Source organism: Dendrobates tinctorius, unplaced genomic scaffold (genome assembly GCF_039654945.1).
Source record: "Dendrobates tinctorius isolate UK_male_01 unplaced genomic scaffold, ASM3965494v1 ptg000069l, whole genome shotgun sequence".
NCBI lineage: Eukaryota > Metazoa > Chordata > Amphibia > Anura > Dendrobatidae > Dendrobates > Dendrobates tinctorius.
In genome coordinates this window covers 27871646-27885535 of record NW_027361737.1, presented here as the reverse complement: position 1 = coordinate 27885535, position 13890 = coordinate 27871646, and the positions used below count along the sequence as shown (strand labels likewise).

The 13890-nt window shown below is 50.5% G+C and overlaps 1 protein-coding gene across 2 annotated transcripts in view; it reads right to left on the bottom strand.

Moving 5' to 3' along the window:
• PLEKHB2 (pleckstrin homology domain containing B2) overlaps nucleotides 1–13890 on the bottom strand; it is a 91141-nt gene that overhangs the window by 29618 nt on the left and 47633 nt on the right. For both annotated transcript variants that reach the window (XM_073581280.1, XM_073581281.1), the window contains one exon: nucleotides 13043–13082. In XM_073581280.1, coding sequence (XP_073437381.1) covers nucleotides 13043–13082 — 40 coding nt within the window. The remainder of the gene's footprint in view (nucleotides 1–13042; nucleotides 13083–13890) is intronic.

Sequence of the window (13890 nt, the reverse complement as noted above, 5' to 3'; positions counted from 1 at the left end):
AGGTTTAATAAGTGGGATTTCTTGCCTTATAAATGGGGTTGGGACCATCAGCTCTGTTGTGCGGAAGTCTGGTGGATACACAGCTGATAGACCTACTGAATAGACTGTTAGCTGCTTTTTTCTTGCCATAATACAAGTTCTAAGTAAAGAAAAACGAGTGGCCATCATTACTATAAGAAATGAAGGTCAGTCAGTCCGAAAAATTGGGAAAACTTTGTAAGTGTCCCCAAGTGCAGTGGCAAAAACCATCAAGCGCTACAAAGAAACTGGCTCACATGAGGACCGCCCCAGGAAAGGAAGACCAAGAGTCACCTCTGCTGTGGAGGATAAGTTCATCCGTGTCACCAGCCTCAGAAATCGCAGGTTAACAGCAGCTCAGATTAGAGACCAGGTCAATGCCACAAAGAGTTCTAGCAGCAGATACATCTCTACAACAACTGTTAAGAGGAGACTTTGTGCAGCAGGCCTTCATGGTAAAATAGCTGCTAGGAAACCACTGCTAAGGACAGGCAACAAGCAGAAGAGACTTGTTTGGGCTAAAGAACACAAGGAATGGACATTAGACCAGTGGAAATCTGTGCTTTGGTCTGAGGAGTCCAAATTTGAGATCTTTGGTTCCAACCACCATGTCTTTGTGCGACGCAGAAAAGGTGAACGGATGGACTCTACATGCCTGGTTCCCACCATGAAGCATGGAGGAGGAGGAGTTGTGATGGTGTGGGGGTGCTTTGCTGGTGACACTGTTGGGGATTTATTCAAAATTGAAGGCATACTGAACCAGCATGGCTACCACAGCATCTTGCAGCGGCATGCTATTCCATCCGGTTTGCGTTTAGTTGGACCATCATTTATTTTTCCAACAGGACAATGACCCCAAACACACCTCCAGGATGTGTAAGGGCTAGTTGACCAAGAAGGAGAGTGATGGGGTGGTGGTAAGCCAGATGACCCGGCCTCCACAGTCACCAGACCTGAACCCAATCGAGATGGTTTGGGGTGAGCTGGACTGAGTGAAGGCAAAAGGGCCAACAAGTGCTAAGCATCTCTGGGAACTCCTTCAAGACTGTTGGAAGACCATTTCCGGTGACTACCTCTTGAAGCTCATCAAGAGAATGCCAAGAGTGTGCAAAGCAGTAATCAAAGCAAAAGGTGGCTACTTTGAAGAACCTAGAATATAAGACATATTTTCAGATGTTTCACACTTTTTTGTTAATTCTATAATTGCACATGTGTTAATTCATAGTTTTGATGCCTTCAGAGTGAATCTACAATTTTTATAGTCATGAAAATAAAGAAAACTCTTTGAATGAGAAGGGGTGTCCAAACTTTTGGTCTGTACTGTATAAATCATATATGATAATATACCGTATAACTGCAAAACGCCAACTTTTTACCAGCATTTTTTAATTATTTTATCCCTCCAATTTAGTTCGCCATATTGAGCCTACGTCTGACTCATGAACTGACACTTCGTATGAAAATCTACTACACTATTACAGGTATTTAACACTGATCAGTATTTGTGTCCATATGTCTGAATCATAGCGCGTGCACATCTTATATACATTTCATTACTGATATTACCCTGGATGGAGGAAAGCAAGATTTACTACAAGACCAATATTTCTAATACCTCCGTCACAACTCTTAACAGTATGAGTGTCTTGAGTGTCTTAACAACATAGCACACAAGGTGGCCCACCACCATACAGGCCTTTCTGGTATTTGCCAGAATAGCCAGATGGCCAGTCCAGCCCTGCAAGCGAGGCTCACAATCTAAATGAAGGGCTCAACAACAAGAGACATATCTGTAGCATAAAATCATCACCATATGCTCAGTGACAAAATCTGCTCTAAATCATGAAGAAATGCTGCAGATTTAACACAGATTTCATTTAACAAAGCAAAAGGTTTAAATCCGTGGAGCGAATGCTGCTAATTTATTCTGAGGGTTTTTTTATTGTAGCACATGAATGAGAATTCATAAAATTTGCAGCACGATACTAGTACTGTAATATGCAGTGGCTTTTCCATCTGGCAGATACAACCCAGAGACTGACCAAGTTAATTGCCAGATTGTTATATTCAGTGATATAGCTGGTGGAGATTTTAAAGTTCAACTCTTTAACCCCTTAAAAGGAATCTGTCACCTTTTTTTGGACTATGAGCTGCCGCCTGCTGGCATTGACATCAGGGGCTTATCTACCACATTCTGTAATGCTGTAGATAAGCCTCCGATGTAACCTGAAAGCTAAGAAAAAGGAGTTAGATTATACTCACCCAGGGGCGTTCCGTTCTTGGTCCGATGGGTGTTGCGGTCCGGCACCTCCCATCTTCATACGATGCCGTCCTCTTCTTCCCCTCCTGTCGTGGCTCCGGCACCTGCACACTGCAGGACTCTGCTCTGCCATCAACAGGGCAGAGCAGTGCGCCGGAGTCGGAGCCACGACAGGAAGGGAAGAAGAGGACGGCATCGTATGAAGATGGGAGGCGCCGGGCCGCGACACCTATCAGACTGGACCGCTCCCCCCCCCCCGGTGAGTATAATTATCTAAAGGCCCGTTACACGCAACAATATTGTGAATGATATCATTGCAACGTCACCAGTTTGGTGACATTGCAGCGATGTCGAAAGGACATTGTTGCGTGTGACACGTAGCAATGATCAACGATCAGTTGGCTGATCATTAATCGTTGCCTAATGGTCTGGGCCATAAATCTATCGTTAGTCTGTGGTACTAGCAGGTACACAGGACGCAGTGACGAGGCGCGAGACGGTTTAGTGCTTTTAGTAATAATGTTTATAGGCCTACAGGAAACTGTCCTCAGTCGTAGCCTGACCAACCAAAAGGGGTAACAAGAGTTGCCCTCGCAGGGGCTCAATACAAGCAAACACGAACAGAGTAGAACACGACTACGTCCGGCAAAAGCCGGTCACTATAGGGTAGGGCCGCGGTATGTCCAACTACGGGTCCTTAACTATATAGTCAACTTAGCCGTCCTGACGTCCCTCTGCGTTCTAGACGGTGGTTCTTCGGCGTAGCAGCCGCTGAGCCCAGCTGCTGAAGAGTTGACGTAGTCTTTGAGCGTTCCAACGCTCCGGTGACACTGGGGCACCACAGGCCCCAGAGGAGTCCTTGGACGGATGGGCCATAGCCCCCGGACTGGGGCAAGCGGCAGCGATGCGGGGTGGCAATTGGCAGGCCACCTGTGCAGCTAACAGCTGCAACAGGGAATCCACGGCGAGCAACGGCCCAGCCCTTGCCGCGGGCCAGAGCAGGACAGTGGTGGCCGCCGACGGCACTGGTCTTGCCGCGGCCACGGGTGAGAGCAGGGTGGCTGCGGGTGGCAGGAGACAGGCCGCAGCCGCGGGCTAGGGTGAGGCGGCGACGGCCGCGAGTTGAAGCGGGTCAGCGACTCTCGGACGGTCGTCTGGGCGCCGTCCCTCTGATGTCCTAGGGGAACGTCTCTCCTGGCTCTGGTAAGTCGCTTTGGCTCTCAGTCGCTCCCACGGTCTCCTGCTGCTTCTGTCCCGGTCTGCTGACTCACCGTGATTAGCGTTCCCCACCCCTTTTATACTGGCTTCTCCCCCAGCCCATCTGTCTATCTCAACGGTCCGTCCCTGAACTCTGCCCCCCGTGAACAGTTTCCCCCGGAATCTAGGTGACGGTCCCTTTGGTTCCGGCCCGGACACTCGGCGGGGGCCGTTCTTCCCACACTCCCCCATCCTGTATGCTCGCCAGTCCTTGGGCGAGGGTTTTGGTAGACTCGGGTTAGTCTTTCGAGACAACAGTCCTTGTCGCCATACGAACTGGTCCTGTTCGTAACGTTCAGGGGGTTTGCCAGCTGTTGATCGCTCGGAGAGTCGGAGTTCGGATATGGTGGAGTCGTCTGGGGTGGTGGATGGTGGTAGGATAGTTGATTCTGGTGGGATGCCCGAGTCTACTGTGGTGTCATTATTTGGGTGACCCGAGGACGCGGTTGGGGAGTCCTCATCGTCCAGGTCCCAGACCATGGGTGGGGGATCGGGGACCTGAGGGATCGGTTCGGGTCGCATGGGATCAGTGGACGCACAAGGCCGTAACATGTTACGGTGCACAACACGAGTGAGGGGCGCGTTGTTTCCTTTGGATTGTATTTCATACACAGGCCCGTCGGGGCTTATCCGGCGCAATACTCTGTACAGGTTCTCCTCCCACCGTGGTTCTAACTTGTTTTGGGGGCGTTGATCAAGTATGAGTACCCGATCCCCAGTTTGGAAGTCAATTGGTGGGGGCAGCGCTCCCCCCGGGTGTACTAGATCCTGGAGCTTTGTATGGACGATTCGGTGGAGGGTCTGCAGCCAGTGCCGGTGGTTTTGGACCCATGAGGATACTCCGGTCCAGGGTTGGGGTTCCTCCGGGTTTAACTCCACCTCTGTGATTCCTTTACCTTCCCGTCCAAACAGCAATGAGTGGGGGGTGTAGTCAGCCACCCGATGCACCCGGTTATTATATACCCACACCATTTCAGGGACGTATTCGGGCCAGCGGGCCTTTCGGTCGCTCTCCAGGGTACGCAGCATTTGGATTAGTGTCTGATTGAATCGTTCGCAGGCCCCGTTTCCCTGCGGGTGGTATGGCGTAGTCCGAGACTTATCGATACCGTAACAAATGATATAGTTCTTTCATGACTCTTCCTAGGGAGCACACTCCTTGGTCCGAATGTATTCGTTGCGGGCAGCCGTACACTTGGATAAAGTTTTTACAAATCGCATAGGCAGCCGACTCCGCTGTCTGGTCTCGGGTGGGGGTGACCACGGCGAACTTGGTGAAATGATCCACCATAACAAGACAATGTTCATACCCCTGGTAGGCAGGACCTATGATCAAATAGTCCACCGTGAGGAGCTCGAGGGGAGCTGATGTTACAATTGTCTGCACCGGGGCTCGTTGTGCGGGAGGTTTAGCGAGCTCGCACGGGCAGCAGGTTCGGCAAATTTCTTCACAGCAGCGTGCCTGCGTGGATGGTACACTATCTGCTGCAACCATTGCAAAGTCTTTTGAGCACCAAAGTGAGCCCCCTTTTCGTGGGCTTCCCGAGCCAGTTGGCTGAGATGGGGTCCGGGCACGATCACTTGCCATATTGTAGCAGACGTTGTTCGTGACACGACTTTCCAATATAAAAGTCCCTTTTTGATGACCAGTTTCTCCCACTGGCACAACATCAGCAACATGTCCTGGGTCAAAGTCTGTCTCTGTGAGCCAGTGGGCAATTTGCCGGTGGCCACCCATCGGCGCAGGAGTCCAATTTCTCCATCTTCCTGTTGTTGCTGGATCCACTTGTCGCAGGGCTGTTCCAGCATTCCCCCTAGGGGTCCCGGATGAGGCGCTTCTTGCGCGTTGGCTGTAAGCGCGGCGGTGGCGAGGGCGAACGGCGTCTCCTCTCCTTCTAATTCGTTGTCTCGATTCCTCCCTGGGGTGGTGTGTCGGATTCTGGAGAGTGCGTCAGCGTGCACGTTTTCAGCCCCTCTTTTGTAGATGATCTTGTAGTTGAACTTGGCCATCCGTGCCACCCACCGCTGCTCCAGGGCCCCCAGCTTGGCATTCTCCAAATGGGCTAGTGGGTTGTTGTCAGTCCGCACCACCACCTCAGAGCCCGCCAGGTACTCTGCGAACCGCTCTGTCATTGCCCACACTACCGCGAGGAGCTCGAGCTTAAAGGAGCTGTAATTGTCCGGGTTGCGTTCGAAGTCATGCAGCGACCGGCTACCATAGGCGATCACTTTCTCTCGGCCGTCCTGCACCTGTGACAACACAGCTCCTAGTCCCTGGAGGCTCCCGTCGGTATGCAGGATGAACGGTTGCGAGAAATCCGCATACGCCAATACCGGGACTTCAAAGAGTGCAGCTTTGAGATCTTGAAACGCATCCTCTTGCGGTTGCTGCCACAGGACCTTCCATCCATTCGCCCCGGTTGAAGTCCCCTTCAGCAGGTCCTGCAGGGCTCGGCGTGCAAAATTCTTCACGAACCGACAGTAGTAGCTGGCCAACCCCAGGAAGGCCTGCACGTCTTTCACCATCTCAGGGGTAGGCCACCCCTGGATGGCAGCAACCTTTTCCCGGGATGGTCTGACCCCCTCCGCCAAGACAGTATTCCCCAGATATTCGATCTGGCTGCGGAACAGGTGGCATTTCTGGGGCTTTAGGCTACTTTCACACTTGCGCTTTTTTGCTGCCCGTTTTTTGCGCCACAAACGCATGAAAAAGCGCATCATGCGTTTGTGTGCTTTTTTTGCGGATTTTGGTGCGTTTTTTGCGCATACGTGCACATTACAATGCGCACGTATGTGAACCCATAGACTATAATGGGTGTTTTGCTGTAAAAAAAACGCATTGCATGCGCATGCGTTTTTTGGGGGCAAGTCGGACGCACAAAAAATGCAACAGGATGCATTTTGTGCGCCCGAGCGCACACTACAAAAAAACGCATGCACATACAAACGCATTTGTATGCACACCTATGTTAAAGTATAGGGAAAAACTCATGCTTTTTTTGTGCTAAAACACAGCGCAAAAAAACGCAAGTGTGAAACCAGCCTTACCTTTAACTCTTACTTCTGCAGCCGGCCGAGCACCTGCCCCAACCGATGCAGGTGGTCCTCGAATGTGGCGGAATAGATGATGATATCGTCCAGGTATATCAACGTCGCTTCAAAGTTGAGGTCTCCCAGACACCGCTCCATCAACCGCTGGAAGGTTCCTGGGGCGTTGGCATCCGATTAAACTCGAACAGTCCCATGGGAAGGATAAATGCCGTCTTGGCTCTGTCTTCCTCTGACATCGGCACCTGCCAGTACCCACTGGTCAGGTCTAGAGTCGAGAAGTACGTTGCGTTTCCCAAGGCGGACAGAGACTCAATGCTGGGCAGTGGATACGAGTCCTTGACGGTGCAGGCATTCAACTTTCGGTAATCCACACAAAAACACAGAGTGCCATCTTTTTTGCAAACCAGTACAATGGGGGCCGCCCAGGGGCTTTGGCTCTCTCGTATGACCCCCTTCCGAAGCATTTGAGCTAATAGGGTTTTCACTTCCTGGCATAGCTGCGGTGGTATTTGCCGATAACGCTCCCGGATGGGGGCCGTTCCTGCCGTGGGGATCCCATGCGTGATGGCTGTGGTACATCCAAAGTCATCCTCATCACTGGCGAAGACACCGTAATATTGTCCGAGAAGTGTTTCTACCTGGAGAAGTTGGGCTGGCGCTAGGCCGGAAAGTTCGGCCCGCATTCTCTCCAGGATGGCTCAACCTTTCTCCTGGGTCGAGGATATGGCAGTCTGTAGGGTTCATACCGTTACTGCCCAAGGATCTTCGGGCTGCACCTTCAACTGGACTGCGGGGTCCGGCAACATCTCCTCCAAAGGCCTTACTAGTTTGACCATTTCGGCCCGGGGCTTCAAGGCGATATCTTGGTCTTCCAGGTTGACACAAGGTACCAGGACGGTTTCTTCCCGCACCGTGGCCAGGGAGCGGGCTACCAGTATGCCAGGGTGCAGGCGCTCTGAGTAGCATGGTTCCACCTGCACCTCCACACCCTCAAGTGGCATCGGGGCGCGGATTGGCAGGGCCACTACCGTCTGCCCTGGAGGAAGCACGAGCGGGGGGGCCGCCGGCGCGATGACTTTGCCCAGCGCCTCACCCTCCTGGCACTCCTGGAGCACTCGCGCCTCTTGCACCAACCGCTGGAAGACCTGCCCTTGGGCCGTGCAAAAACCCCACTGGCTCAGAGTCTCCTGCGCGGGATCGTTGAGGAGTAGATTGCCGAACTCCCTTAGTATGTTCATGCCCAAGATAACTGGATGGTGGTCGTTAGTTTCTCCTTGGGTTAGGACCACTCCCCAGCGGCCGAGGGATTTATCACACAGCGTCATCTGGAGCCACATCACTCCGGCGACAGGTACCGGCAGTTGGTTCGTGGCTACTAGTTGTATCATGGGCCCCCACTGGGGCCTTGCTGCTTCCGGGAAATGCTACTGAAAGTAAGTTGCAGGCATGGTCGTTACTTGCGACCCCGTATCCACTAGGCACCGTACAGCACGACCCTCGACTTCGGCTCACACTATTGGGCACTTAGCGACCAGATCTTCGGGACTTCCACCACCCCTTGTTGTGGCTTCTGGCTCCGAGTGGCATCCCCCATGCCGAGAGCCCTCTAGTTTAATACCCACCCCGGTGGACATCTCCCACGTCGCGGACACTCTCGTGCGAAGTGGCCCAGTTATCCACACTCATAACACCGGGGCGGTGAGGCCCAGCCACCCCGGTATTGCGAGGCCTCCAGAGCCCGGGATTGTAGCCAAGCCAGCCGTTCTCTTCTTCACTTCAGCCAGCTCGCCCCAGATACTCTTCAGCTCTTGTCTCATTTCCTCAATCCACTGAGGCTCTCCGACAACGTCCACGGAAGCCTCCATGCTCTGGGCCTTCCCCACAGAAACCGTCACCCCTGCTCCTGCTCTCGTACCCAGGCCTGGCTCCCCACCTCAGAGAAAGCTATGCGTGCGTTCACTCGGATCTGCTCCCGCAATGCCTGCTTGATTAACGGGTCCCGGAGTCCAGTCACTAACAGGTCACGCGGGGTAATGTGGATGGGCCCTACCCCTACTCCGTCCTTCCGCTCTATGGCTGTGTTTAGCTCCTGGAGAGCGTTCATATACTGGGTGATGGTCTCTCCCTCCCCCTGCATCCGACTGATCAACCGGGTCCTCAACTCTCCCACGTTTGTTGGATCCCCGTGGGTTTCTTCCAGAATCTGCAGGACCCTAGCAAAGGTGTTGTGGTGTCCCGGGGGTCTCAACATCACTGACCTCCGGGCTTCCCCATCTAGCGCCATGAGGGCCACCTCAGCCTCTAAATCGGGGGGTCATCAGATGCATGCGGAAGAGGCCCCGCATGCGCTCTGTCCAGCTCCACAGCAGTGTATTGGAGCCAGAAAACCGGGGCAAGTTACTTAGCATAACCCCCAGAGAGATGCTGGAACGGGGGCCCCCATTGTCGGCAGCACCCGCAGCTCCACTCTGGTTGGGCACACCGCCGTCTGCGCTCGGAGACTGCATCCTGCCGACTACGCCAAAAGTGGTACTAGCAGGTACGCAGGACGCAGTGACGAGGCGCAAGACGGTTTAGTGCTTTTAATAATAATGTTTATAGGCCTAGAGGAAACTGTCCTCAGTCGTAGGCTGACCAACCAAAAGGGGTAACAAGAGTTGCCCTCGCAGGGTCTCAATACAAGCAAACACGGACAGAGTAGAACACGACAACGTCTGGCGAAAGCCGGTCACTATAGGACCGCGGTATGGCCAACTACGGGTCCTTAACTGTATAGTCAACTTAGCTATCCTGACGTCCCTCGGCGTTCTGCACGGTGGTTCTTCGGCGTAGCAGCCGCCGGGCCCAGCTGCTGAAGAGTTGACATAGTCTTCGAGCATTCCGACGCTCCGGTGACACTGGGGCACCACAGGCCCCGGACGAGTCCTTGGACGGATGGGCCGTAGCCCCGGACTGGGGCAAGCAGCAGCGATGCGGGGTGGCGATTGGCAGGCCACCTGTGCAGCTAACAGCTGCGACGGGGAATCCGTGGCGAGCAACGGTCCAGCCCTTGCCGCGGGCCGGAGCAGGACAGTGGTGGCCGCCGACAGCACTAGACTTGTCACGGGTGAGAGCAGGGCGGCTGCGGGTGGCAGGAGACAGGACGCAGCCGCGGGCTGGAGCGAGGCGACAACGGCCGCGAGTGACCGCGGGCAGGTCGCAGCCGCGGGCTGGGATGAGGTGGCAACGGCCACGAGTTGAAGCAGGGCAGCGGCCGCTGGTTGAAGCGGGGCAGCGACTCTCAGACGGTCGTCTGGGCGCCGTCCCTCTGATGTCCTAGGTGAACATCTCTCCTGGCTCTGGTAAGTCGCTTTGGCTCTCAGTCGCTCCCACGGTCTCCTGCTGCTTCTGTCCCGGTCTGCTGACTCACTGTGATTAGCGTTCCCCGCCCCTTTTATATTGGCTCCTCCCCCAGCCCATCTGTCCATCTCAACGGTCCCCTTGGTTCCGGCCCGGACACTTGGCGGGGGCCCTTCTTCCCACAAGTCTCCCACTAGGCAGCACACATTGCTGCGTGTGACAGCGAGAGACCAACGATCAGCGAGCTCCCAGCGACATACAGCAGACGCTGGGAGCTGGTATCCATGGTAAACAGCGGGCAACTAAGCGCCGCACGGCTCTTAGTTACCCACTGTTTACCCTGGATACCAGCGTTCTCGCTGGTCCTGATCGGGTATCCAGGGTAAACAGCGGGTAACTAAGCGCCGCACAGCCCTTAGTTACCTGCTGTTTACCCTGGATACCAGCGTGCTCACTGGTCCTGATCGCTGGTGAGTCTGCCTATGTGACAGCTCACCAGCAATCCCATCCACGTCGGATCGTTGGTGGGATCGCTGGGACATTTAAGCGTGTAACGGGGCCTTAACTCTTTTTTCTTATCTTTCAGGTTACATCGGAGGCTTATCTACCGCATTACAGAATGCTGTAGATAAGCCCCTGATGTCGATGCTGGCAGCTCATAGTCCAAAAAAAGGGGTGACAGATTCCCTTTAACCCCCGGAGGTATTTTCGTTTTTGCGTTTAGTTTCTTGCTCCCCTTCTTCCCAGAGCCATAACTTTTATTTTTCCGTCAATATGGCCATGTGAGGGCTTGTTATTTGCAGGACGAGTTGTACTTTTGAACAACACCATTGGTTTTACCATGTCGTGTACTAGAAAACAGGAAGAAAATTCCAAGTGCGGTGAAATTGCAAAAAAAAGTGCAATCCCACACTTGTTATTTTTGTTTGGCTTTTTTACTAGGTTCATGAAGTGCAAAAATAGACCTGCCATTATGATTCTCCAGATAATTACGAGTTCACAGACACCAAACATGTGTAGGTTCTTTTTTATCTAAGTGGTGAAAAAAAATTCCAAACTTTGTTAAAAAAAAAAAAAAAAAATTTGCACCATTTTCCGATACCCGTATCGTCTCCATTTTTCGTGATCTCAGGTTGGGTGAGGACTTATTTTTTGTGCAACGAGTTGACGCTTTTATTGATACCATTTTGGTGCAGATACAATCTTTTGATTGCCCGTAATTGCATTTTAATTCAATGTCACGGCGACCAAAAAAAACGTAATTCTGGTGTTTTTAATTTTTTTTATCGCTACGCTGTTTAGCGATCAGGTTAATCCTTTTTTTTTATAGATCGGGCGATTCTGAACACGGCAATACCTAATAGGTGTATGTTTGATTTTTTTAATGTTTTATTTTGAATGGGGCGAAAGGGGGGTGATTTGAACTTTTATATTTTTAAAAACTTTTTTTTTTCCACTTTTGGCATGCTTCAATAATTTCCATAGGAGACTAGAAGCTGCACTTGTCCGATTTGCTCTGCTACATATAAGCGATGATCAGATCACATGTATGTAGCTGAATTACTCACTTGCTATGAGCGCCGACCACTGGCCGGCGCTCACAGAAACCTGGCATTGACAACCATAGAGGTCTCCAGGAGACCTCTGGTTGTCATGCCAACCCACCGGTGACCCGCAATCACGTGACGGAGGTCACCGGTTGGCAGATTCCCGACACGATTGCTGGAAGCGCATAGTAAATGCCACTGTCGGAGTTTGACAGCGGCATTTAACGGGTTAATAGCCGTGGGTGGATCGCGATTCCATCTGCGGCTGTTCCGGGCACATGTCAGCTGTTCAAAACAGCTGCCACGTGCCAAGAAAGATGTAGAGTCCACATCAAAGGGAGATTGTCCGACATCAGCGTACTATTACGCCTGATGTTGGTAAGGGGTTAAAGACAACTGAATTGTACTGATGTATTGAGAATGCGTTAAAGGAGCACTCCCAACAAGGTTTTTATCCTCTTAAAATATTGCAATTATCATTTTATATAGCACTATGTGCTTACAATTGCTCACTTTGCCTTTCTACCCAGCTAATTCTTCTGCTTTCTATTAGGTCTATGGCATCATGTGATTGACTAGTTGAATCCTTCAAAGCTTATGTAGAAACAGGAAGTTTATTTTCTCTGCATGAATCATTCCCTTCTTCAACTTCTGACCCTTCGTCTTTCAGCGATATAGAATTGTAGTTCCAATGATGACTCATGCAGGGAAATGCATTTCCTGTTTCCTCATAGAGCTTAGAAGGATTCAGCTAGTCAGTTTTTAAACACATGATGTCATAGACCTAATAGAAAAGAGAAGAATTAACTGGGTAGAAAGGCAAAATGAGCAGATGTAAGTACATTTACTATATGATTATTGCAATAGATTAAGAGGATAACAATTTTCACGGGAGTGCTTTTTTAATATGGGCAACTGTCATTGTGCAGGGACGGTGAGGAGGTGGGCTGTAACATCATCTATTGTCATTGTGAATGGTGGATCAATGTATTATGTGCTGCATAAATAAGTGATAACCCTTCATTGTTATCATGTCTGTATTGTGAGACTTCTGAAAAGTCTTCTGTACAGAACGAGAAGCATGAGTCTATGGGCTCGCTCACACAAGCGATGATTCCCTATTCTGAGAGAATCTGATCGATCATAGTAATGACACCCGGCTCAAAATCTGATTAGAGCTGGTGCCAAGTGTCAGTATACTGTGATCTGATTCTCTCCCATGAGAGAATTGTATGACAGGTGCGGAGAAGTAGGAGATTCCGAATCAGCATGGGAAAAAAAACCCAAAAACTATTGCAGATCAGCACTGTCCCATAGTATAATATTGTTCCAGATGCTATCCGATAAATCATTGGATTAATTCTAGGGACCAGTGTTTATTTTTTATTTTAATACAGGAACTGAAAAAAATACAATATTTTCACTGACTGCTCACGGATTCCAGATCAGGAAGGAACCATACAGGAACTGCCTTCCACTGTCTTTGACAACGTTTATCCCTGCCATTCATTTAAAAAAAAAAAAATATGATGATTGTAGCTTCAAATCACACCGGTATAACATCACATACCGTTTTAGTCTTGGCATCCCGGAGAGCAGTTTCCCAAGCTCTGGAGAAAAAAGAAAAAAAAACCACAAAATGTACCATTTCTTTGGTTAAGGTAAATCTTGATGTAGAGGTTTTATCCTCTTGATGCAGAGGATTTGCACAGGTAAAATCTACAGTGTATCACAAATCTCATCTACATACTGAGGACACTTTGCTGGAAAAAAGACTAGTATCCTGCAGATATTTAATTCTGAGATGGATACTTACAGCAGATTTCACCACTTTGACAGTAACGAGGGTTAAGTGTATGGAAATTCCTAGCAAAATCCGCACTTTCATGTTCAGATTTTACTACAGATTCACTGCAAGGTCCTTTAGTGGTAAGCGGCCAACTCTTAAAGGGGAATCTGTCAGCAGGTTTTTGCTATGTAATCTGAGGGCAGCATGAGTTAGGGGTTGATTTAAACTGATTTAAATTATGTGAGTTTATCACTGCCAGGACTGGCGAGACCTGGTCCATCTCTGCTCCCAGCACTGATTAGCAGTTTACTGTTTATAAAAAATGTATATTGTAAGGTGTGTATGTAAGGACAGCTTTCTGAGCTCTGCTTCCTGCTACATCTAAAAACTCTTGTCCCATTGTATCACAACTTCATGCTCGTAAACGAAGTGACACATCCCTGAAATCAGGGTCGCTTTCTCTACATGATGCTGCTCTCAGATAAGGTAGCAAATATCTGGTGACAGAATCCCTTTAAAGCTAATGGAGGAGCTAGCATTTTTCATACTTTAAAGGTGTGACCACAAAAAAGATTGTATCCATGAGCGCAAATGATTGAGCAAAACATTAGGTTTCATGTGGTCTTTTC